General features: G+C 38.5%; 1 protein-coding gene across 3 annotated transcripts in view; it reads left to right on the top strand.

Annotated features, from left to right (window-relative positions):
- ESRP2 (epithelial splicing regulatory protein 2) overlaps nucleotides 1-25368 on the top strand; it is a 43361-nt gene extending 17993 nt beyond the window's left edge. The window contains exons 4-17 of one of the 3 annotated variants that reach the window (XM_051629075.1): nucleotides 1811-1924; nucleotides 3786-3900; nucleotides 4639-4737; nucleotides 4859-4913; nucleotides 5722-5832; nucleotides 6640-6772; nucleotides 6982-7024; nucleotides 7531-7832; nucleotides 9799-10020; nucleotides 10562-10748; nucleotides 11982-12174; nucleotides 13178-13355; nucleotides 20984-21095; nucleotides 23992-25368. In XM_051629075.1, coding sequence (XP_051485035.1) covers nucleotides 1811-1924; nucleotides 3786-3900; nucleotides 4639-4737; nucleotides 4859-4913; nucleotides 5722-5832; nucleotides 6640-6772; nucleotides 6982-7024; nucleotides 7531-7832; nucleotides 9799-10020; nucleotides 10562-10748; nucleotides 11982-12174; nucleotides 13178-13355; nucleotides 20984-21073 — 1842 coding nt within the window. In that variant the 3' untranslated portion in view covers nucleotides 21074-21095; nucleotides 23992-25368. Of the gene's footprint in view, nucleotides 1-1810; nucleotides 1925-3785; nucleotides 3901-4638; nucleotides 4738-4858; nucleotides 4914-5721; nucleotides 5833-6639; nucleotides 6773-6981; nucleotides 7025-7530; nucleotides 7833-9798; nucleotides 10021-10561; nucleotides 10761-11981; nucleotides 12175-13177; nucleotides 13356-20983; nucleotides 21096-23991 lie in introns of all 3 variants that reach the window. The other 2 variants (XM_051629074.1, XM_051629076.1) reach the window with 2 other exon arrangements.
- Nucleotides 25369-26697: the final 1329 nt, after the last annotated feature.

The following is a 26697-nucleotide window of genomic DNA, read 5'->3' as shown; positions in this document are numbered from 1 at the left end:
CATCTTCAGAAGCACAGGGTACAAAGTTGAAGGTTTGGGGTGTGTTTTATTACTGATCATCAGTAAGACTTGGATCCTTTTGGCAAGAATGCCTATACACCTTCTGGAGGCTAATTCCTATCACCATTTCCAATCCCTTTTTACAAATATTTGCTCTTTACTGTGCATGGAATCAGAACAGAAAGTAATGAGGTGCTGCATTTAGTAAGAAAGCAATTATGCTCATGTCTGCTATGGTGGTGAGAATATTTGTTCCTGGTCTGTGACTGTGGCAGTCCCCAGAACTGCATTTCTGAAGTGGTTCTTTTTGAGTTCTCCGGAGTTCTCTTCTTTTTCTGGTGTTTACACATCAGCTTTGGTATTTTGAGCACTCTCAGATCTCAATTTTCTGACTTGAAATCATCCTTAAACAATTACTTGCTTTATAGCCTTAGATTCTTCAAGACTTCAACTTGTGGTAGGAACACAACCCGAACTAGCAATCAAGAGGAAACTGGCTTTCTGAATCTGCAGGACTTTGGGTTTTGTTTTGTTTTGTTTTTGTTTGCATGGGGGTTTTTTTCTGGGGTGTTGTTGTTGGTTTGATTTTTTTGTGTGTGTGTTGTTTTTTTTTTTGTGTGTGTTGTTTTTTTTTTGTGGGGGGGTGGAGAGGGAGGAGGGGTTGTTTGTTGTTTTTGTGTTTTGGTAATATGCGAAGATTTTTCATTTTGATCATTTCTCCCTTGTGGAGCCATACCTTTGGGAAGCAGATGCAACTTTTGTTCACACAGTGAATACTGTGTAGCTGTGGGATCAGATCATTAGGACATTATCTTTCCTGAGTAGAGAATGTAACCATGAAAAGTGTCACAAGTGCTTATAGTAAAACAAGACAGCCCTCTTTTCCTCCCATACACAGGATAAGACAGCACAAAGATGTTGTCCAAGTTTCAAATCAACTTGTAATTTGCTTTTCGGGCTGGTTGTTTTGGAATTGTGAGCTGTTGCTGAGAGCAGTGGGTGGCTCCTTCATGATGATGTTAATTATTGCTTTGTTTGTGAGGTGATACTTTCCTGGGAGGGAGTAGCATCAAGAGGGAAGCTTAGAATAATTATATTTGTCCCCCTGAAAGTTACCTAACAAGCTACTATTTACTGATTTGATACATGTTAAGTACTTTAATACATTATTGACTGTTATGAGCAAGGAATTTAATACTGGTGTGGACTAATAAAAGGCTAGAACCTGTTGTATAAGGATGGAAATTAACATTGAGTGAGACAGATGAAGCCCTTTTCTCTTGAGAATTAACCTACTGGGGGTTACCCATGCTACAGACAGGGAATAGTTTTGTCTAGTGATACTTTCTTTATAACATTGTTTCTCTACTAAGAACTTTTATTGGCTTGCATCCTACTTGAGTATAATTTCACTTTTGAAGGTATTAGACTATGATTTCTTTGGCTTCTCCTAGCATATAACTTTTGAAACATTAGTCAATCCTGAGAGGTAACTTTTTCCTTTTTGAAGTTCAAATTAAGAATAAAAAGAAATTAAGGACATAACCAAAGCCAAAGGAGCCATAGGTGAAGAAAAGCTATTGCAAAATCAGTATTGTGATGGTTCTTGAAGCAATTTTTTTTAGTTCAGCTTTTGAACATTGCCATTTTAGTACCATGACCTTTTGTATGAACTCGGGTATTACAAATAGCCAAAGTATTTTATCCTCTAAAAAAAAAAAAAAAAAAGTATCCTAACAATGGTAAGTGCTCATTTTATGGAGTTATTTGTATCACTTAGTACCATGACATTTATCACTTTATTTTTCAGTTCAGTCAGCTGGTGTCCAGTGATTTGAAAGTGCTTGGAAGGAGTTCTTACACACTCTGCAGTGATGGCCAGCTACTCATTCGACAAGTCCTCCACCCAGAAACATCTAAGAAGGTATGAGATCAGAACTGATGCAGAAGGGCATGTGCTGTGTTTTAAGCACATCAAAGTGAGTTTGAGATTAGCATCACAATTCAACCCTGGTAACTGTAGTTTTCCAAGAATATTTAAGATTATCCCCTCCCTGTCTCAGCCCTGAGTGACAGACTAGTTCTTGGCACTTGCTTTTGGAAGTCAGCTACTCTACTTGAGGACTCCCAGACGAGTGTAATGAAATTAGGAAAGACAGGATAGACCAAGAACAATACAAGTACTTTGAACTCTGTGTCTCAAGAAATGGAAGCAAAGGCAGAGATCTAACCTCAGCAGAGGTGATGGAAAACTATTGCTTTGTTTAGGCTGGAGTTAAACCACGAGTCCTCTGCAGAGCCACAGGTTTCTACCAGGATCTGAAATTGGTAGGAGCCATGTGTCAATGTCCTGTGTAAAGTAAACACATGGACAGTGACTTGCCCTGCAGAATGGCAGTGGTTTCTCATCTGCATTTATTCAGCTGAAAGTAGTGCTGCAGCTATTTGCTGCTCCTGCATGATGCAGCAGTTTCCACTTCAAGTTCCTACAAGAGCTTAGAGCAGGCTGCCTTGCACAGGGAGAAGGATCTTGCCTTTGTGCAGAGTGGTGGCTCTTGAGTTATCCTGCTTGGCAGGGTCTGCAGGAACCCCACAGGAATGGAGCTGCTGACATGGAAAGAGTTGACAGATCAGCTGAATTTTTTTTTCTATATAAGGGTATTGGCTAATGCTGAGTTTCTACAAATATTCATTTGACATTTGTGTTATATTAAAACAAAACACTATGACTTTTAATGAAAATTACATGTTTAGGTAGAAATGAAATAAATAAGGAAACAGGAATGATATTTAACATTCAAACATGATAGTACTTTTTTTTTTTTTTTTTGGTGGGCAATTCCTTTATTCCCTCTTGAAACAAATGAACCAAACCAAAACAAACACTGTAGTGTTGTGGAAGAAGTAATTGGCTGTAGCAGATCAAGAAATAGATCTGATCAAGTGTTGAGTCTCTTTAATACTGCATTTCTCTCTCTTTTTTGCTGTTTTTCTTCTTCAATACTTTTTCATATGTGAAAGTTTATTCCTCCCTACATCTCAAATGTTAGTAAGCCTCAGACCTTAGCTCTTGCTGTTCCTACCATTCTAAGAAGGTATTACTTTGTGACTTTTCTTAATTCTTTATTTACAAAGGTGGTTTTGGCTAGACTGAAGTCAAACTTCTGTATAGTAAAACAGTTGGAGAGTGTGAGAGAGAAAGTAGTGAATTAGACCAGAATTGTTTGTTTTATTCCTTGAAAAAATAAGCTAATGTCTAAGTGAAGGGCTGATTAAAATTTTGCTTAATAATATTATATAATTAAGTTCTTATACAATACACAGCAGTAATGAATAAATGTCTTTAAGTTGCTGGAAGATTATTTTGTACATTGTAACAATATTTATTTAAACTTTGTTATCATGTTTTGGTACAATACTGCTTTTCGGTGCAGCCACAAAAGAGAAGATACAGTATCTTAAATGGGGGTGTTAATAAAACAGCAAAACCTAGATATATATATATTTTTTTTCCCCTTCCTCAGCTGTCTTCTCTAGCTGTTTTGCACAGGTCTGCCTCTCAGAAGCTATTTGGGTTTGCTCATCTAGAGATCTAATTCTGTAAAGGCTGTGGAATTTGAACTGTGTTACAAAGGGACTAAACTGGTCTATCACAGACGAGTTGATGACATGTAACTATGTGATTTTTATTTTTTTTCGTTGAGACTGTCTCATTCAGTCCAAAAATGTTAAATGGAGTTTAAAGGAATGGTGTGTACAAAACAAACTTTTTGCCTTCCTTGTAGAACTTCCTGCTGTCAGACTGCTTCTACTCCTTTTACGATCTGCGCAAAGAATTTCACACTTGCTACCCTAGTTCAGCCGCCGTGAAAGATCAGACTATCAAGACCATGGCAGAATGTATCCTTTTGCTGCAGCTTTTATGTCAGAATCAACTACACTTCCTTAGGTTTTAGATCTGGGTTTTGTTCTTCTAAACTAAGACATGAGTTTTAAAAGCTCCCAGGTAAAATGGAAGGAATTTTTGCTCAAGTCTGTGGCAAGTGGCTCTGCTTGTAATTTGAATTTTTTTTTGAATTTGAGTCCAACACTGAGTTAAACCGTATTTAGTAAATGCACTAAAGAACAACATCACTTCTTGTATTGATACCTGATGTTAAAGGAAAGGCTTAGCTGTCAATGGGCCTTTTCAGCAACAAAAGGCCTGCAAGCTTCTACTGTTTGCAGATAGTAATAGTTATCTTGTATGGACCTGACTGAACTGAGTTTAAACCAAAAAGAACAATCCTAAAAACCTCCAACACTCTACATCTAAGTTTTAGGAGGATTGTTGTGGTCCAGCTGAACGTGGTTAAAGTCCAGTTATGTTTGAAGTGACAGGAACTTATTCAGCTACTTTTTTTTTTCACTGTTAACTCTGAAATTATGTAAGCTATCAATACCTTTTAGAATGTTGACCGTTAAAGTGAATATTAACTAGTTTATGAGCAGAGTAACAAATATCAAATTCTAATGGTCATGTGTCCCTGCTAAGACAAGTAAATTTGATTACCAGTTCTGTGTTAATATCAGGAAAGCCTTATGACTTGTTTACAAATGGTTGCACAAGTCTGTTATTTTCTATAATTACCTGTTTAGATCTAGGCTTAGGGACAGATGAAACAGAGGAGGACTTTGGCGTGTGGCAAGTGAAAACCATGGTGGCTATCATTTTCAGCATGCTCTCTGAAAGTTGTAGTAAGTGAATTACTTATACAGAATAGTGAAATCTTGCTTTTCTGTAAGGATTGGCAGTGATACTGTCATTCTTAAGTAATCTCTGCCCCTGGTTATATTTAAACTTCCTGTTTTGTTGCAGATCAAGTATTTACTGAGCCTGAAACTGTGAAATACAAGTATGAAACAGGTCCTTGGTAAGTGCCCTTGTCACAGTTGTTTACAACCAAAAGATGAGTCTTAGGTACAGCAAGGAAAGCTTGTGAATATTTCCCCACGGTCACTGTGAAAGTAGGTTGGCTCCTGAGAACTGTAACAGTCTAGCAGGGGCAGACTAGAGCTGGTAAGTTAAATGCTGTACTTTAGTCTGTCTCTTTAAAGTCACTGCAAGTTAAATGCTCTTTGTTCTCTAGCTTCTGTTTTGCATGGCAGTGAGGCTGACTTATCTTACCCAGTGGTGAAGAAATATTTGTGAACTTTCCCTAAGTCAACAAGGGTAATGGCTGGTGCACCCCATATGCAGCTGAACTACAGGCTGCTTCTGAAGAGTGGTCTAATATGCTGCACTGCATATTGGGGTTAGGGAGAGAACAAACAGAAGGTTCTTTGTTTCCAAATACTAGGGAATGAACTGTGTTAAGCATAATAATACGTGTTCAAATTTAGGACTGCCTTGTAACCATCTATGTTGGATTGTTAGATCTTTCAAATTAAATTAGTCTGGTACCTTTATTACTTCACTTTGAGACAGTCCTCCTATTTTATTTTTTTTTTAAGGAGCTGCAATGAGGTGGCAACACAGTGCATTTTGTATGCAAAAGGATTATCCCACTTACCTCTCCTCTCTTTATTGAAGTGCATAACAAAATCAGAAGAGTCTCAGCAGCAAATATACTGTTGATTTACAAGTTAAATTTGTGGCAAACTGAAATTTGGTAAGATAATGAAAAACCTGGATTAAAGGTTAATTTGCCTTCTTTTTTTTTTCCTCTTCTCTCTGTGCAGTAGTAAATCTGAAACAGTGGACAGTGAGACAGTGATACGTGCCAGAGGTTTGCCATGGCAGTCTTCAGACCAAGATATTGCTCGATTTTTCAAAGGACTCAACATTGCCAAGTGAGATACTAAGAATTCGTCTTGCTTTAGCACTTTGTCTTTATTATAAAGTTCTTTTAGTATTTGTTTAACATGCATTTCCTATACCCTCCTCTGGAGTCCTCATTTCTACTGTCTTTCCCCACCCTGGCCTCTTCCCACCCATGGTCACAATAACTGAACAGGTTTACCAGCCTCAGGCATGCAATAAAGAATTTTGAAGTGTGTAAAGAAGAAAAGAGACTTAGTTGAAAATCAACTCAAGTTCATTTATTGTTAGGACCTCTTATTGCATTATTGAAGGAAGAGTCCAAGATATACTAAAAGCTTTGTTTTTGTGCCAACACTTCAATATTCTGCTGTACCTCCTAAACAGGCCAAATTCAGAAACCTCCAAGTGCTGTTTTGAAAAAATTGTGGGCTGTGTGTACATCTCTGTGCATATGTATAGAGGGAGTATGTTTAATTTAGCATACCTGTCACTTCATATGTGTTCCAGATTCTCAACACACAAAATATTTTTTTTTCTTATTTAGAGGTGTAGGGAAAATCAATCTGCATCTCTGAGAGGATAGGAAGGGCTTGCAAACTTGTATCTGCATGGAAATTGAGAAAGCGATGAACGACATGAGTCCAAAGATCTCACTGAAGCAGATTCTGCATTATAATTTGTTACATTAAACAGGACATGAAATTATGGATAGTAGCCATTTCTTTTTCTGTGTGTAAGCTCAGTGTTAAAGCCTGATTTCTCTAGTCTTACACTGTTGTTTATTAAGTGCTTTAAGTATTCAAACTAAGTTCATTTTTGGTGATTTTACCTTCCAGAGGTGGTGTGGCTCTTTGTTTGAATGCTCAAGGAAGAAGAAATGGGGAGGCACTGGTTCGGTTTGTCAATTCTGAACAGAGAGATCTCGCACTGGAAAGACATAAACATCACATGGGCAGCAGATACATTGAGGTAAAAAGTAGTGACTTGGAATAAATCTTTGGAGAGTAACTGGAGTATTTTAGACTACAGGGTTAAATAACAAACTCACTTCTGTTTTTCCAAATACTTTACCAAAATACAATTCTATCATATGTGAAAGAGTGTGTGTGTGTCTTTTAGAGTTGAATGTCGTAATTTTCATGTGTGGTTTATTTTTTTTTTTCCCCTCTCTTTCTAAGGTTTACAAAGCAACTGGGGAAGAGTTCTTAAAAATTGCAGGAGGTAAGTGATGCTGTAGTTCAGTGTAATTTCTGAAGTTCATAGGGGTGTAGTTCTGGTTGATTTTTTTTTTTTATTCCCCCCCCCCTTGGCTAAGCACACATAGATAATGAAGTAGCTTTTCCTGTTTTGCCTTCCAAGAATACTTGAACCTGTCAAATTCTGGTTTCACGTGGTTGAATTTGAGCTGTGAGCATCTGGGCTGTGATGTTCACAGACAGGTCTTGGTGTATGGGAGGAAGATGATCCTTTGCAGTGGAAGCATCTGTGTGCCTTGTATAAATTAGCATTAATCTCAGCTTCGCTCCAATTTCATTAAAATACAAAGGGAGGTTCACTTCAAAACAGGTTACTGCAAGTTAGCAGCCTCTCCGGTCTTCTGTGTGTTTGTTGCTAGCTACTTACCTCCTGTATAGCTCCTTAATGCTTTGCCGTTCCTGCATCCTATGGAACTGACTGACCAGCATGACCATATGTTGTTGGCTGACTGTTTGTTATCTTTCTACCAGGCACCTCCAATGAAGTGGCCCAGTTCTTATCGAAGGAGAATCAAGTTATCATCCGGATGAGAGGCCTTCCATTCACTGCTACTCAGGAGGATGTCTTGGGGTTCCTGGGGCCAGAGTGCCCAGTCACAGGAGGGAAAGAGGGACTTCTCTTTGTCAAGTACCCAGATGGCAGGCCCACAGGAGATGCATTTGTGTTATTTTCCTGTGAAGAATATGCACAGAATGCACTTAAAAAGCACAAAGAAATACTTGGAAAACGTTACATTGAACTCTTCAGAAGCACAGCTGCAGAAGTCCAGCAGGTTGTAATATGAGCTCTGAGGCTCAAAACTTAATTGTTAAAACATTTCTTCTAACGCTTGCATACAAATATGTTGTAGACAACCATGAAAGTCTATTCTACTAAAGATGTCAAGCTCTACAAAGGGCAATATGTGCTTCCTGATTGGCATGGAAAATTGTTATTTTTGACTGCCACTGCTTGTTGAGGTTTTTTTAACATCCCTCAGATTGTAAATTAAAAATAGTTGGATAATTTTCTTCTACTTATAGGTTGACTGAAATCACGAAAATAATTCTAAAAGTATACTGGATTGATAGTACTATAGTAACTTATTGAAAATCTGCAATGTTGTCTTTAAATTCTGGTCTCCATCTGCAGGTTTTCTAACATTAAATCCAAATCTGAATTTATTAAATCAGCTTTTCCCACAACTGCTTTATTGGAAACTAAGAATTACCAGGATATATATGATTTTTGGTGAAAGGAAGTGAAATGTTTTTCTTGAGATAATATATTTCACTATTTTCCCTATCCCTATCTATTTCTTAAACTGAAAAACCATTTTATTTTGGCACCAGCAACTCAAGCCTGTGAAAAATAGATTATATTTTTTTTCTGCCTGACACAGGATCTTTCTAGACTGATAATGCCAAAAGGAACCATTGTGATATTTTATCTGGTCTTTGCATAACCACTGGCCATAAAAACTTAGTACAGTTACTGTTTCAACCTATGCGACTTGAGAAGTCTTTTCCATAGAAGGGATGGGACAAGGGAAGGAATATTCTCACTTGTAGACCTGTCATTTATCTTTAACAACTGTGATGTGGAGATTAGGAAAGTCAAGAATCTGGTATGTGTATTGTGAAGACTAAGTGAAATGGCATGGTCTGTCACAGTGACCATGTCTTTGCTATCACTTTTGCTAGGGATACCTGGATAAAACATACTCTATCAATATGTCCTTACTTCTTCCTCTGACAGCTGTCTTGGGTGACACCCTGATTTTTTTTTTTGCTGCTTGAGCAACAGATGACTTTTTAGGGAATTACAGGCTACTTGTTTGAGTAATTACAAGAGGTAAAGCCACCTCTCATCTACTTGGTGTTAGTATGAAGTAATTGTAATCTTCTATACACAAATGAGAGAGAAGGTTTCTGGCCTGAAATGTGCTACAAGTAGATTCTTGAAACAAGGCTTCTGTTGAGACAAACTCCCTAGGCTGAATCATTATTGACAAAACTAAAGCTTTGCAATCTCTATTTTGCTAACTCTTTCAGTGGAATGTGTTTCTTTATTTCTGATAATCACCATCAAATATGTTTTTCAGTAGTAGGCCTCACTGGCAATTTATGTTTGCTTTGTCATTTGGGAATGAGCCAAGAGAAAATAAAATGTTGAGATCAAGGTTCTTATAGTTCTTAGTCCTTTTTCTTTCATTCTTTCTTTCTTCCCCACCCCTCCCATCCCCTTCTAGAAACCCCATACTTGGAGATGAGCACTCAGGTTAAAAAACAAGCACCCTTACTTAACCAGTCAGGTTTTATGATTTAATTAGAGGTAGTATTTTTACTTACTAGTTATTTCTAGACTCTGTTATTTTAAAATTACTGTTTTTAATTACCTTAAATTAAGTAAGAACTGAATGTGACATTACTGGTTTATTAGCACAGATGTAGTTTTCAGATGTTCCTTTTTGGGTTATTTTAAAATGAACTGTAATCTGCTTTTAACTTTTTTTTTTAATTATATGAGAAACGTCTGTTACTCGGGTCTAGCAATTTAAATTTGTAAGACTTCTTCTCTCCCCTTCTGAGTTTGAAACTTGCAAATGCCCAACAGGAAACTATTTACAGTAACTTCATTTAAGAATGTTTTGGGTTTTGTTTTTCTCATGTTGGAAGTGGATTGATTTAAATGCGTGAAGTAGAATAGTGAGAGTTGACTTGATGTGTAAATGTCAATGTGCTTTTTTCTGCCAACAGGTACTTAATCGATATATGTCAACACCTCTTATTCCCACTCTCCCAACTCCCATCATTCCTGTCATACCTCCACCATATTCCATTGCCACGGGCAGCATACGTGACTGTGTTCGGCTCAGAGGCCTTCCTTACACTGCTGGCATTGATGACATCCTGGAATTTATGGGAGATGCCACAGGTGATATCAAGCCCCATGGAGTTCACATGGTACTTAATCAACAGGTAAGAGCGTTTTGCATGGGAGGACTAACTTTCCAGGTATTGAACAGGGTTACAAGTCAGGGTAGCTTACCTGTTCAATGTTAACAAACTGCATGAAGGAAAATCCCAATTGAGTGAAAAGCAAAAAATCACAATGAGAAATTAGTTTAAGCACCTGAACAGGTTCCCAGAGATGCTGTGGAATCTCCAGCCCTGGAGATGCTCAGATTTCAAGTGGAGAAGGCTTGATGTAACTGGAAAGTTAGCCTTGCTTTGAACAACATTTGGATTAAAGTCCTCCAGACTTTTGTTTCCATGCTAAGTTATTCTCTACTTCTTTCTGCAGAAGATGAAAGTAGTGTTGTTTTAACTGGGCACTGGTTACATGAGTCTTGCCTTTCTGCTCCTGAAAGTAATTGTGGAGTTGTTAGTCACTGTTGCCAGATGAGGAAGAACAACAGAGACTTTCAGTAGATATTTGATCTTAGTACTTTCTGCATTTCATGTGCCCTGGGTGTTTTAATAACAGCTTGATTTATGATTATTTCCCTCACTTCCCTAGGGACGACCATCAGGTGATGCTTTTATCCAAATGAAATCTGCTGACAAAGCCTTTATGGTGGCTCAAAAATGTCACAAAAAAATGATGAAGGACCGTTATGTGGAAGTATTCCAGTGTTCAGGAGAGGAGATGAACTTTGTTTTAATGGGTGGCACTTTAAATCGTAGTGGCTTATCCCCACCGCCATGTAAGTTACCATGTAAGTCTCCAATTCTTCTGCTCTCTGCTGCTAAAGGCTGATATGTGGTAGGTGCTGAAGCTTTATGGCCTTTCACCTTTTGACTTGGGTTTTGCCTTGATCAATAATCATCCATCTGTAAACATGCTGAGATTGGAATTGTTCCTTTTGAGCAATATTGGGACTGATCAGAGGTATTTTTATTGTATTTTCGGTGGTGAGTAGAGGGCAGCGAGGCCTTGCCAGTGAAATTGTTGCACACTTTCCTTTTTATGGGTGTACTGTTCTTCTGAGCTCTGCAATAGACTTGTCTCTAGTGAAACTTATTTGAAATTAGAGGGTTTTTTTTTAAAGGGGGAGAGATTCTATATTCTAGCTGCCAATGAGTGCTCTTGCTATCTTGCCTTTGAGCATTGAGAAGGTACTCTATGGGCTTATTTTTAAAAGAAGTCACCCACTGGAATAATATAATAAACCATGGAGTGGTGAAATTGGATGGATTTTTTTTTTTTATTTAAGATTACAGTGAACCTTATTGTGGAACTCTAATGGAACTTCACCATTCTAGTTAGTCTCACTACCAAATCACAAAGCAGATGCTGGTGTGAATTTGCAAAAGAGTAAAAAGCTGCCCAGTATAGTCTATAAAATCAATTGGACTGCACACCAAGACAAACTTAATGTTCCTATACAAATCAAGTGTTTGTTCATCAAGATGCATCAGACTAGTGATCTAGTGGGGTATTCTTTTTTCTATTTGCTATATCCCAAACATATTTTTTGAAGTTGCATGAGGCTTATACATGGAAGACTCATGGTCAGCAGTTGTGGATGCCCACATGTAGCTAATATGGTATTTGTGTCCCACAGAGTACAGCTTCTGTTAGAAAGAACAGAGAGTGTGTTGGTGTGCACGCCTGCTTTCTCTATGCACATGGCTTTATGCTTTCTTTGAATAACTCTGAAGTTCCCTACTTTCCACTTACATATGGACAAGGCTGCTCAGCTCTAGGAGTTGTGAACTCATAAGAATTGCTCGTTTCAAATGCCCCAGTTGTCACTTGTGGTGATGTAGCAGGGGTCACCAGGGGAGAGGCTAGAGAGCAGTCTTTGCACAATTGTCCATTAATCATGGGCAGATGGTATTGATCACATTGGAAATGAATAATTTCTTTCCTATAGCAGAGATCTCTCCATTCTGATATTTTTTGTTGTTGTTGCTGTGTCCTGGTTTGTTTTTAGGTCTTTCTCCACCAGCTTATGCTGCTTTCCAAACAGCAGCTGTGATCCCAGCTGAGGCAGCACTGTACCAGCCACAAGCCCTCTTGCCAACCACCAGGACTCCCCAGGCCTCCACGGCTGCTCCTCCAGCAGTTACCTACTACCCAGCTCAGGCTGCTCAGCTTTACATGAATTACACAGCTTACTATCCCAGGTAACACTAGACTTAGCTGCTTCTCTGGACGTTTCATCTCAGTGGAGCAGGCAACTGTGCAGTCAGCTGTGAACAGCTCTTGAATTTGCACTTGGTGTTGATAGTCCTGGGAACCTGGTGTTCATCAGCAGGGGCAGCAGCCGTTTCAACTGTTTCTCTGTGGCCTTGTGATGAAATTCAGCTTTTCAGTAGGTCCTGTTTGAATCTCATGATAATGTTGGTCTAATATTTAACCGTGTTTTTGGCACTGAGGCAATGTCATCAAGGTGGTGCTGTTTCTTGGCTGAATGGGAAGCTGTGTCAATATGTGCCTCTACCCTCATCCCTGAGTTTGTTCTTGTACTTAGAAAACTGTTTCCATACCAAAAGACTCATCATAGGTGTGTACTAGGTTTCATTTCTTGTATCAGTGAGACCAAAGAACACTTTACATATGGAAGTGAAGCAGGTCTCCAACTTCTCCCTTCCCATAGATAGTATCTGTCTACTTGGATCCATGGGGAAATAGCTTGTTCATTGCAGCAGGCATTGTAAGTGCTCGTGGCACTTACTAGCCTGAGTATCTGGTAAATTGCTAGACAAGCCCTAACCAGAGATGCTACTTTACTCACTATTTTGTGATACAGAAGTGCCAGATTTGGGCCTGTGCCTGCTTTTCATACTATGATTTTTCCTTCCACTTCTATGTGGTTTTATTAACAATCTTAGATCAAGTAATCTGCAGCTAATATTTTTCTCCTCCCCTGTGAAATAACAAATGCCATTCTTTGTCTTCAATTACAAATGTTAGCTATTTTCCCTTCCCTCCTTTCTTTAAAAATAAATTATCAGATGCTGAAGAGAAATGAAGAAAGTACACAGAGCAGTCCACATCAGGGCTGCTTATTTTTGAGTTCTTTGATCTTATTCCTCAGCTGACATTTTCAGTTTAGTCTTTGCCTGTTTTGAGTACTAAAACCAGTAATTTGGTTTCCTAACAATTTTGCCCCTCTTTCTCTTTCAGTCCTCCAGTATCCCCTACCACAGTGGGGTATATTGCAGCTCCTCCAGGAGCTGTAGCTGCTGCTGCCACTGCCACCCACACTCCGATCCTGCCCCAGCCTGGAGCATTAGTCCGTATGCAGGGCTTGCCGTATAACACAGGAATGAAGGAGATACTCAGTTTCTTCCAGGGGTACCAGGTTAGTATGCAGTCCCCCTCCTTGATATTGTGTTTGGACCTCTGACTAAGTCAGTGGGGATCAAACTGAGCAAGCCAGTGCTTTTGGAAACTGCTGAACAAGTGTGCAAGCTCAGGGCTGTGTATTTAACTGGCTGACTGAAGTGTAATACACAATTAGCCTTATTTCTTATATAATAAACATATCCTAATTTGAAAGCTGTGATTTAGTGTTTAGGGTTAGGGTCTGAGTTTGGAGATTAGTCAGACCCCTAGTGTTAGTGGGGGTGCCAGAGGAAGCTGAGAGCTGCCAAAAGCTTTCAGTCCTGGCCACTTTTTGGTGGGAGCTGTAGGTAGGGTCAGTCTTTGACCTTCAAGACTTAAGTGTTAAAGTCTCCTGAGGGCAATTTTGTAGTACAAAAGGCTGTGAGGCAGGTGTGGTGACTTGCTTGCAAAAGACAGATGCCTCTGCCAGACACTCTCTCAAAGATGTAATTATTTTGGTAACAGGCAAAGCTGCATGACATAGCAAACTAAATGAAAACTCTATTTCCCAAACCATTTTATACTGATTAGCAGATATTCTATGTGCTATAGGTAACTTCATTCACTATGTTCTGATTCAATGCTCTATCTGTGAGCAAAACACATAGAAACAAATCTTCTTGAGGAGCATTAAAAAAAAAAAAAAAAGCACCATGTACAAACGTTTTTCTCCAGCAGCATTTATTTAAATGCATGGAATGGGTCTTCTCATGTCTTCTGCCTTTCACCTCAGAGGATATTGTATCTATATTTGTGTTTTTTCATCATGTTTGCTCAAAGGAAAGATAATTCATTATGGTGTATTCTGATGAGTATTTGACTTCTGTGAATAACAGCACTTACACAAATACCAAATCTGCATTTTGGTACTACTCAGAAGCCCTGACTTAAAATTGTCTTGGTGGGTTTCAATCCACTGTTCAAGTGGTACATGTGAAAAGAAGACTGTTTTTGAGTGTTTGTGCTTCAGAATTCTATAAGTTGGATAACAGTGGTATTGCTACAGGGTAAGATGCAGATGGATTCTTTGCACTGCATTGCAGCAGTTAATATGAAACATTTGGGCATGCTATGTTTGCTTGTTTTCTTTCTTTAAGATTCTTAGAGGACAACAATGGGCTTTGATTTGTAAGGCAGATGCCTGCTATGTAAATGAATGTAGACTGAGAACAGATGCTTAAATGGGTATTTTGGGTATTGAGAAGATACAGTGCTCTACCTGTTGTGGTTTCCTGTCAAATATTACATTTATGTTTGAAAGTGGTTTCACATACTTGGTTTTTCAGTGGAAAAAATTGAAGTTTAGTTTATAAAAAATGCAGTGAATTTTGACAAGCATGAAAAAGAAACTAAATTTCACGTATTTCAGGACATTTTCTTCAATATATATTTTCAGAGTGGAAACCAAATGCAATCACTTGTGGCTTTCATGATTTCTAGAGAAACAGTAGTAATCATTTATTTGTTAGCCATTGATATTTTTTATTTTTTTGTTTGTTTGGTTTTTACTTTTCTACTGACTGAGAGCTCTTGATGGATGAATGGTGGGTGTATTAAAACCTTAAGTGAGGAAGATTATTTTCTAAATTAAAAGTCAGCTAGAAATGTAAGTGCCCCATTGAAAAATGTGACCTGAACCTGTGTCTGCATCAAACAGGTCCGTGACAATGTCTAGTAGCTCTGTCTTCCACTAAATCTTCAGTTTGGTGAAGCTGGACTTTGTGTCTGGTGCTGCATTTGCCCTTTGCCTTGTTTCTGCATTTGGAGAGCAGTTCACAATGTTTGTATTGCACAGTTAGTGTCTCAAACGAATACAAATTTTGCCACAAGGTGAAAGATACATTCTTCTGCTGCAACCACCTGTCATCATCAGTTACTGTTATTAAATTGGTGACCTCTTTGATTTCTTTAGAAGATGTTGTCCAAATGAGATCGTGTTCAGTATCTTATAAAGGAGCCAAGGAATTATTTTGAATTGTTCTTGGAATCCCGCATGTGGTAATGCTAGTTTTATACTCACTCATTCCTTCAGGGGAAAAAAGAGGTGGTGACTTACTGTCCTGGGACAATATTACGCCTCTGGAGCAATAACTAATTTCTTTTTTTTCTTTTTTTTCTCTTCTCTCCTCATGTTATTTTTTGTTCTTCTACTGCTCCCCAAGGATTTATTGCACGATGCTTCTGCTTGTTTATAAAGTGAGCCCCTAATAATTGTCAGTGGTTTGGGCATGGTTTTAATCTCTGTGTAACTAATTGATGTTGGTGTTCAATGGGCCTAAATGTGGGTGTTCTGGGAACCAGATTGGAGATGCTGAAATTGAAGGGTGATTTTTTTGTCTTTGTATGTCTTTGTCTGCAAGGAAGAGGTTTTAAGTTTTAGTTCTTGCTTAATTATCTTCTGTTTTCTTCCTTCAGTCTTCATGGGCTCTGTATATTGCATGTATGCACATATTGCTATTTAGGTGAAAGCACCTTTCATACCAGACCTGCCTCTTAACAGATAGACTTTGCTTATCATGGGCTTCAACAAGCTGGTCTCAATATCAGTACATGCTTATAATAATAAATAGACATCTGCAGATCAGCATTTTAAATTTTATGTAATTTGATCAGCATTAGCCTCTTGTTTAGTGGTTCAGCAGCTTGATTTCTTCTTGTAGTTCTGCTTTCTTGTTTTTCTTGTTGAAGATTCCTTCCAGCTTGCATGTGTGTAATATATCTTACATTGAACAATCTTGAAAAATCTGTGAAGAATTTTGAGTAAATCTTGAAGATGGTAATTTTCCCCATCATCTTCCTGAATAATGTCAGTGTACTGTAGTCTTCAACAGAGCTAGTATTGGTGCTCTCTGATTCAGTAATTAATTAATGTTAAACTGCTTTTTAGTTATACTATAATGCAATAGGTTAATTGATTTTACTCCAGTCATATACTGAATACATAACTAAAGGATACTTTAAAAAGTGACAACAACAAAAACCAAAACAACCAAAACCACAACAAAAAACTCCACCATACAATTTAGATAGGATGTCAGTAATTTCTTTGAGACGTGCTAAAACACCAGCTGCTCAGCAGATGCTGTTCTTTGGATGTTATGTTGAAATAAGGGATCTATAAATGTTTACAAGAAACTTCCCTTATAATCTGAAATATGTGATTGTGAAGAGACCCTTCCAGAATTAAAAATCATTAATATATTAGATCCTATGGGAAAAAGTCTAAGGAAGAAGTAGCAAAAATAGTAGTTACATGCAACAGACTTCTCAGTGTTACTTTGGGCCATCACTCAGTACAGTTGTAGAGCAGTGAGAGAAACTAAGTAAATAAGGAAGAAACAGGTGTAGTAGTCAGGTGATGGATTTATGTGAAGGTTTTTGTACATATCAGAAGCATATCTTTTGCCACTATCAATAAGAAGTATTTCTAGTCTCCAAATAATTACCTTTTTTTTTCTTTGGAAAACACAGGTTTGTTGCTGACACTAACAGAGTTAGTATTCTGACAAGAATTAGGTTTATGTACAAATAGATGCAATGTAACTGTGTCCATGGTCTTAGCTGACCAAAAGCTAGTTCACAACTCTCAGCTAGGATTCAGCATGTGTTTAGTAGTTGCCCTGTTTCTTGGATGAATGCAAAGTGAACTCCTGTCTGCCTGAAAAAGACCATGTGGATTAGTTCTTAGAAGGCACACTTGCTATGTAGGTAAGTTGTGTAGAAGTATAGTAGGATGTTTCATTCAGAACTAGTAAAAAAATAAACTAGGAGAAGACTAGGTCTTGGGAGCCATGGTCACCATCTAAGCTTTATTTAAAGACTCTTGAATTTGCTGAAAAAGGCTAGGATGGAAATGTAGGATCTTCTTTGTGTACATGTGCTTATGTGAGAGAAGCTTAAAATAAATACTATTCTTTAAACCTGTACTGAGCTTAGGTGCCTTTTATTTGCAGCTAAAAAGAGCTTTTGCAGTATATTAATCCTCCAAGTCTTCAGAGACCCATAATTCGAGACTCATTGTTAAGGAGGGAAGAGGTTGGCTTTTGCCTAAAACAGTATTAAGGAAATGAAGGGAAGTGGATGGATGGCTAAATTCCAAGACCATTAACAACATTTCTCTCTGGTATCAGGACAGCAGGCTTCATTGTTACTAGCTTTTTAGGGATTAGCTTTTTTCTCTGAAATGCATGCTGAAACAAAGTATTCTCTGTTTCCTATGGGTTCCTTTTGAAATCTGATGCTTTGAAGTGAGAGGGATACCCCAGTAGTCTATGTGCCAATTCCAGGCATAGCACCTTCTGACTAGGGAAGGGAAAGAGGATGTGGTAGAGGAAGAATTCCCAGTTCTTGGTATTTGAAGTCATCTGGCAACAAACGTTATTGTAAGCTCGCCCCATGCACCCAGAATATAACGTGCTGCTGGTTTTGCTGTATTCCCAAATTTATCTTCTACCTGGAAATGTTGCCTGCGTGGAAAAAGCATCTGTGAGACTGGGTTTAGTAAATTGGTGGTTACTTTCTGTCTGTTGCCTCCCATGCTTGAAACAAGAAACTAAAGTGACACCATCTTCAAGCTGTAATTTTGGGAGCAGGCATGATGTATTTCATCATCTCTTCCACAAAACATTCAGGTGGTGTCTGTTTCATGGAGCGTTCAGGTGGTTGCTGGTGCTTTTATTAACACCCTGAAGGGACAATTGATACACTTTATTGACATAGTCATCATATTGGTTGCTATGTTGCAGACTTAGACTTTGGAAAAAAAAGTTTAGATATACTGAGAGCTGGATTTCTTACCTTTGGGAACTGTTCTATGACAGTTTATTAGTAGGTTAGGTTAGAATTGCAGTTGAAATTTGAAATGGCCATTTTGCCTATAGTAGGATGAGGTGAAGGAAAACTTTGACAGAAATTGTATTTCCTATATTAAATACTGGCTTAAAAACCCAAGACTTGCTACTGCATCATTCCAGTAGTCCACTGTATTTTAATACTACTGTAGACACTCTGAGAGTAGGTGGAAGCCCCTGGATCAGAAAGAATCACAGAATGTTTTAGGTTGGAAGGGTAGTCCAGCCCCCAAGAGTTGTGAGCTCAAAGGGAGGAGGGAACAAGGCAACAGCTGTGAGGAAAGAGGCTCTGTTTCTGTTCAGAGCAGTAAAGAAGGTGGAAATGAGATGCTAGTGGGATTAAGAGGATGGATAGTGGAGGCAGTAGCAGTGAGGTCTGCTTTTATTTTGCCTAAATTTGAGGGGAACTATTGCAGATTTTGGTAACTTCTTACCGGTTACTTGTGTGTTAGGAGTAGGTATTTGAAAATATAACATGAAGCTTCATATTATCTCAGCATTGTTACACTGTCTCAGGTCTCAATAACATTTGTACAGGAAACAACCTGCTAGAATCTAGCTCAGTGAACTTGTCACTGGTTATACTGGGGGGTTAAATCATTAGGCAGTATTTTTCAAAACTAAATGGAAGCAGAATTTGGCCTGCTGCATTGCAGCTGTAGCTAGCAAAACTGTTTTCCATTTTGAGCAATAAATGTATAGGTTTACCCTTGGCTTTGCACTGTGTATCCTGTGTGGCTAGATGTTTGTTTAGTTCTTATGGGTTTCTGAAATGCAGACAGAATGAGAAGGATTCATGGTCATGTGCTTCCTCAAGCAAGGTAGTTTAGTTTCAATTTCATCCACAAGGAATATGAATTCCACCACTTTATTTCCTTGCTTGGTTTGCAGTGCTACTTTTTGGAATCAGTAACTTTGAATAATTTATTCATCCACAACATCTGTTTTAATTAACTGCAGTCTCTTACCTATCTATCCTGTGATTAGAAGTTGCTTCTACTGCTAGGTATTTTGGGTTTTTTCCTTTTTGCTCTTTTTTTTTTTTTCTTTTTTTAGGCCTAGGCCTAAGGTCTGACAACTGTGACACTTCTGTGTAGGGTAGTTTTACCACTTTTGTGTTTTCCTCATTGTTTATGCATTTCAAGTGTAACCTTTTAAACACTGCCCCTCACAAGAGAATATAGACCTTTACCTACTGTACATCTACTGATAATCTTAAGTATGTACTATCTTGAGACATTCCTTCCAAAGAGTAAACTTACATTTTGTAGATTTGTTTCAAGGGCAGGTCTGGGAACTGATAAACCTAATATTTGCACGGTCTGGTTGCCCTGGCAGAGACTATCTAGAAAATACTTCTTATATTTGTCTTTTATTTAATGGCATGGGTCTAGATGTGAAGGTGGCTAGAATTCAGTAGTAAAAATTCTGGGAGGTTCTTTTCTTTTATGTTCTCTGGGCTCTTGGTTGTTGTTCTCTGTGGAAGGTGTATAATGTGATGGTTGTGTTTGGTTTGTTGTTTTTTTTTTTCAACTTCACTTTGGATGGATACGACATGTCCTGTATGCCCAAATATAATGCTCTTTTCTCCCTAAGCTGGCAGGAGACTTCTTGTATTATAGAAATATCAAGCCTAGTGTGTACATTGTGTGCATTTGGCAATCCTCTAAAATGTTAGTGCAAACCAGCCATTTTAGGGGGGGACAGGAAACTCTTCTTGCCACTAAAAGGATATTTTATAATTTGGGTTATGCTAAATATTTTGCCTTGTGGATTACAGGAGCCAATCCAGGAGCATGTGCAAGTATGCTCAGCCCCTTTCCAGGAAATGTAACTGGGGAAACGTTATCAGAGATACGAAACAGTGATTCATATTCCCCAAGATGTATTTACTGACTGTAGCTTTCATATTTGTACCAGGCCCTCCAATATCATGCATGATTACTGTGCAGATTCAGGATCTCATGTATTTCTTAGATAAGATATACATGTGGGGGTTTTTTTAACTTATTGGAGTGACTATAGTGTGCAGTCATTATTTTGATTTTAATATTCTTCTACTACAAGCCTCTCATTATACAGTTATGCTGTATAGTTAATTTCTTTTTCCTATATGGAAATATCCTATACCAGTATTAGTGCTGTCTTGTCTTGGCATGAATGCACTTAAAATATATTGTTTTCTTTTAACTGCACTGGTGTGTAGTCCATGTAATTCAAGTGTTAGGTGCAGCTGAAGTGTTTATTACTACTCACTAGAGAAGTTGCAGTTTATTTCCATGACTGCATAAAAGATCTGAATGGGATCCAAACACCTCTTCTAATCCCCCACTGCAGCACTGACGTTGAAAGATGCTCAGCTGTCCCAGTAAGAGTCAGGATTATGGAAGACTGGAAGCAGGATTATGCAGATCTAAGAATTTTGTTACTCGATGACACTGTCTCATGAATAGAACGAAAAAAGAGCACTTCATGGTCCGAACTATTTCCCTTCCTTGCTAAGGAACAGTTCAAATGCACAGTTTAGAATATTCCCCACATGCGTTTACATTAAATCTATTTTTACAGCTGATAATTCAGTGAATGTGTTGTTTTTTTCACTTGCACAAAAATAGTATCTGTCAAATTCAGTGTCTCCTGCCAGTTACTATAGCTGATGCTCCTAATTATGGTTGCAAATGATCTTCTGTGTGGCTTGCTGTACCAAAGCTGTTCCTTCTCTTGCTGATTATCATATATCACACTTGTACTGTAGTATGCACCTGATGACTACAATGGCCTTATTCAGCTGAGCGATCAAGCAAGGAGTGTGTTACAAGCACCGAAAGAGTGGGTCTGTTTGTAACTCTTTGTAACTTCTGAAGAAGGTAAGATGGGACTGGCATAAACTGGCTCTGCAGTGGTGAATGGGAAGGGAAAGAAGGACTTGGTGATACCGAGCTTTTTGCTTATGGCTTTCCCCCCTTAGCTTGCATTGGGATGCTTGCATTAAGCTTTCTGCTTATGTCCTGTTAAAAATCAAGTAACCTAAAGAAACAGGCCAGTTGTGATCTGCAGTTGCTGGGGCAGCAGTGGTGGAGGTAGCGCGGTTGCCTGGTTCTGCTCAGATGGTGTGTTAAACTTTTGGAAGGTTTTGTTAGTGTTTGTTTCTCATGTGAGGCTCTTGGTCCAATATTTTATTTTTATAAGCAGTGGAAGATGATTTTTTTTCTTTATGGCTACAGTGTGCACACAAATGTATGTGCAAAACCACTCAAACCTCTAGCTTTCTCTTTCCTGTATCACATAGCTGTCTAGAGCTTATTTTATCTGTTTCTTTATCTCCCTAATGCGATGTGAACTATTACTTTACTTTTAAGATGATGTTGCTTTGGTGTAGTGGCTTTCTAATGCAACTAACTAAATTGGCTAATGGTAACAAACATTATGACCTGCGTGGAGTTTTGTGACTTTCCAATGCTATTCTATTCAATTTAAAATGCTACTGATTAGTTACTGATTAGTTAGTTTTCTCCTGAAAAAAAAACCGCACCCAAAACTTTCAATACAAAGGATGGCAAACAAATACTGTGCCTTGATAGATAGAAGTAACTTCACAGGTAAAGCTACGTTCACATAATCACCACCAACTCAGTAGTTTTCAAATGAATTGGTTTCTCCTGATACTGTTAAATCTGCTAAGGAGAAGAGAGATTAGAGGCTGCATGGTCTGGTGGTGTTCAGAACATTTACATTGTGACCGTGGACAATCTGGCTCTCTAGTTTTATCCAGATTAACTGGAAAACCAGATAAACAATAGGGATCTTCTACTATGTGAGGTGAATCAGTCTTTGACTAGAAATTAATTAATGGGGCAGCTCATTCTGAATTCTAAGCCATCCAAAGTAATATCATACAGATACCACTCTTTTTTAGAACTAAACATTAAAGATTTGTACAGGTTTGAATCTGTTTTTTAAAATATATTTACATAAAGAAAATCTACTTCTATCTATAAATCTGTGTAAAGAAGAACTTAAAACTAGTGTGTCTTAAACTGAAGAGTTTTACCTGAATGCTTTCAGTTATGTTGCTTGCAGAATGTGTAGACTTCTCTGCTAGTTTTCTATGCAACTCTTGTAACATGAATTTCCAAATCTTTACGCTGGTATTACACCAAGGCTGCTATTTAAACTACTTTTTAAAGCTCTCCTCTGTGCTCAGAGGTCTAACTGTGCTCCACGTGTGTTTTCAGCTGACTCTGAACTGCAATATTAAACTTATATTCAGGACTGATGTACTAAATTTCTTGATCCCATATCCATTAATAGTGAAGATCTGATTTAGAGCAGACAGTCTCTACACTCAGATTTGCTCCTCAACCCAACCTGCTTACAGCTTTCTCTTTTGAACACATTTTATTCTGAAATAAACCAAACTTCCAAACCTGAACTGGGCTTCAGACATGATGTTTTATTTGTCTTTTAATTTCTTTCTGCATGTTATTTCTTGACTAACTTTAGTTCTGTGAGAAGGATTTGTAGTGTCTTATACATGCTGTGGGTTTCTAAAAGTACTGCTGCTTACATGTTAAGAATACTTTTACTCCCTGCTAAGTGTTTGGGTGAGTTAAGCTCTGGCATGTACTTGCTTTTTTCATAGTTGATGTTCATTCATGTTTGATTGTAAAGCTGATCAGGAACTGCTACTGGAAACAAAAAAGGAGTGTGATATTTCTTGCAGTTTACCAGGCTTGCATAAATTCTACAAAAAGTGAAACTCTTATTTAATCCTTTTATAAATCATGAGGATGTACCTCCCATGAACTGAATTTGAATTGGGTTGATACTCATAAAACTGGTTCATTTTCCAGCATTGACCGTATGTTTTGTCTGGCATTGATTTCTCCAACAAAATAGTCTTGTATGCTGAGCTTTTGATCCTACAGTGTTTGGTTTTGAAATGTTGCTGAGATCCATTTCTATCCAACAAACAGGACTTCTGAACTTAGCTTGGAAGGACTTCCAGCATGTCATGAGCAATGGCTGGGGTACCACAGGGCAGACAGAGATGTCTGCTTTAAACTCAGCATTTTGAAACTGCCTTTTTTAAGAAATCATGAGGGCAAATGCACTCTGAAGTAAAGCAACTCCAACAACTAAATGATTTGATATCCTGCTTTTTTTCTTAGCCGTAATGAAATTACAAAAACAGTTTCTTTAATTTACTTGGACTGCATCAAATTTTACTTCATTTTATCATACTTTTATTGCACTGTATACCTGTATTAAGTTCAGCTCAACCTCCCAATGCAGAACTTTCATACAGATGTAAAATTTTGATTTTTTTTTTTTCTAAACATGTATTCATATGCCTTGTAGCCTTTGTCACTTGGCCAGTAGTTTGCACAGTACAAGAATTATACACTGAATGCCTGGACTTTCTTATCCCATTTACCCTTTATTAACACTTAAGTCTGTCTTATCAGTCTTTCATCTGATTACTCTCTAGCAAAATCTTTGCATGGAATTATGTGTACACCATTCTGCTCAGCACAACAGCAGAATAGGAGTTGATGCTGTTCTCCAACCCAGTCTTTTAATCTTCAGTCCCTTCTCCTCCTTCCTGTTCTCGCATCCAGAATCTTCTTGATACAGATACAGGAGCAGAGTGGACCATATGCACAGCATTAAAAACTGCATTTCTAGGTGTAGTCTCTGGTCTCAATAGCTGTGTTGTTGTGTTTTTTTTTTTTTTTCTTCTGTCTTTTTGTACCATTTCAGCTCCATGCAGATTCCATCCTCGTGCTTTACAACTTTAGTGGCCAGCCCAGTGGAGAGGCATTGGTGACTTTTCCAAGCCTGGATCTAGCTAGGAAAGCAGTGGCTGAGAAAAACGGACAGCTCCTGGGAAGCCACTCTGTAGAACTGTACCTGGTCTAACTAAACACTCTTTGGGGGACGGGGAAGGAACGTCGCACTAACCACCGTGCCTCTTGAAAACCAAAAGTCTTCCCCTGCCACCCAGGCAGCAGCAAATGTGCCTTTTCAGCATAATGTGTTGGAATGTAGAGTGGTACTTGTCCTGTGTTTAATTTGAAAAATGGCATATCCTATGCCAAAGATAAAGTGAAACTAAAAATGATGCGGTTAATTTTCTTAATTTCATATGTACTTGTTTAAAAAATAAGCAAACCCACCCCTGGCATCTAGTTAATTCTGAAGACAATCACTTCGGCTATCGCAGCCATGGGAGAAACCTGCTCAGTAGCATTTGAAGTGGAAAGCGAAGCTTGAGTCATTCAGATTCTTCTGTGTTTAGTTTTTAAGAGTTTACACTTGACAAAGTGTCTTTTTTGTAGAGTTTAAATGTCTTTAGAAAGGTGTTTTGGAATGCATAGCTTTCCCAGTTCAAAGTGTAGATCATATTGATTTTTTGTTTTGTTTTGTTCTTGACTGGAAAATACCAGGATACTGGATCCCAGATGCAGTTGTGCTTTCTCATGTTTTCATTATACGTTGTTTTGCAAAAGCCATATTTGTCTGTCTTACGAATGTACTGCTGCCAATGAGTAAAGCAAAAAAAACAAACCAAAACAAAACAAAGGCAAAACCGGGAAAATCCTCCCTGCCCACCCAAAAATCCCTGCCCTCAGCCCCAAACTTTTAATTTCTACAGGACAAAAATGGCACATAAACCTGAGTACTAATAAGTTATATTTTTTTATTTAAGCATAATAGCTTTCAGATACTGTATTAAAGATTTTGCTCTAGTTTATGTGCATGCAATTTGTTTACATCTTTAAACTACTTTATTTGTATATTATGAAACATGAAATCCAAATCCTCTAGTGCATGCTTTTTTCTTTTTCCCTGTGTATATACATAAGCTAGAAGAAGTACTTTTATGTCATGTAGCATGTGTTTGAAAAAAGACATCTGCTGTAGAAGCACTAAATGACTTTGTTTTTACTGTGCCTTACTTCAAAACCATTCCAAGTGCAATACCAGCAGAGCAAAATGTAATGAATCCTGTTGTGACATGTTCATGGATGTCTGAATTGATCTTTTTGTTAGTGTACCATTTGAGTTGTACTTAAAAGAACTGAATGATGTATGCTTCTTTATATTACAACAAATAAAAGAGATGCTTACGATGTGTATTGGCTTTTGAAAGTAACTTATGCTTTAATGTATTTTCATGGGGCATCATTCTCTGATAATTAACCTTTTACTCATTTTTCTCTTTCTCCTAGATTTGGGTCAGCATATGTACCTTGAGAGAGTGATGTGGTTTTTCTTTTTTCATAGAATCAAAGTATCATTTTGGTTGGAAAAGGCCTTTAAGATCATCAGGTCCAACAATTAAACTGAAATCCAGTCCACCACTGAAACATATCCCCTAAGTACCATACCTACATGTCTTTTAAATCCCTCCACGGATGGTGACTCACCACTGGGCAGCCTGTCCCAGTGCCTGACAACCCTTTCAGTCAATTTTTTTATTATCCCATCTAAATGTCCTGTGGCACAACTTGAAGCCATTTCCTGCTGTTCTGTCACTTGTAACTGGCATGTGGTTGTAAGCCAGAAATATGCATGATGTATTTTTGTCTTGTAGTGGAACACTTCTTAGGCACTGTGATGTTATTGTTTACATGCTTAGTTCTCTCCTTCTAGTGCTAGAGAACACAACATATGGAACTTGAAACTGCATTCATGTTTGGATTTAATTGGCCTAATGGGTCACTCCCCTGTCTGTGCAACGTAAAATCACAGAACCACAAAATTGTCAGAGTTGGCAGGGGCCTCTAGAGATCATCTAGTCCAACCCCCTGCTAAAGCAGGATTGCCTGGAGCACATCCCACAGGATTGCATCCAAAGAGGTTTGGAATGTCTCCAGAGAAGGGGACCCCACAACCTCCCTGGGCAGCCTCTTCCAGGGCTCTGTCACCCTGACAGTAAAGAAGGGTTTTTTCCTCATATTTAAATAGAAGTTCCCATGTTCCAGCTTGTGCCCAGGAACTACTGAGCAGTCTGGCTCCATCCTCCCTGCACCCACCTTAGATACTTGGAGGCATTGATAAGGTCTCCCCTCAGCCTTCTCCTCTCCAGGCTGAACAGCCCCAGCTCTCTCAGCCTTTCCTCATCAGGGAGATGCTCCAATCCTCCAGTCACCTCTGTTGCCCTCCCCTGGACTCTGTCCAGCAGTTCCCTGTCTCTCTCGAACTGGGGAGCCCAGAACTCGACCCAGTTCTCCAGATGTGGCCTCTCCAGGGCAGAGTAGAGAGGGAAAAGGATCTCTCTCAACTCTCCTGGCCACACTCTTCCTTATGCACCCCAGGAGTCCTTCAGGGCAGCAAGGGCACTTTGCTGACTCAAGGATAATTTACTATCTACCAGGACTCCGAAATCCTTCTCCTTGGAACTGTTTTCCAGCAGGTCCACCCCTACCCTATATTGGTGCCTGGGGTTCTTCGTCCCCAGGT

This window comes from Apus apus, chromosome 11 (assembly GCF_020740795.1).
Source record: "Apus apus isolate bApuApu2 chromosome 11, bApuApu2.pri.cur, whole genome shotgun sequence".
Lineage (NCBI taxonomy): Eukaryota > Metazoa > Chordata > Aves > Apodiformes > Apodidae > Apus > Apus apus.
This window is presented reverse-complemented; position numbering and strand designations above follow the sequence as displayed.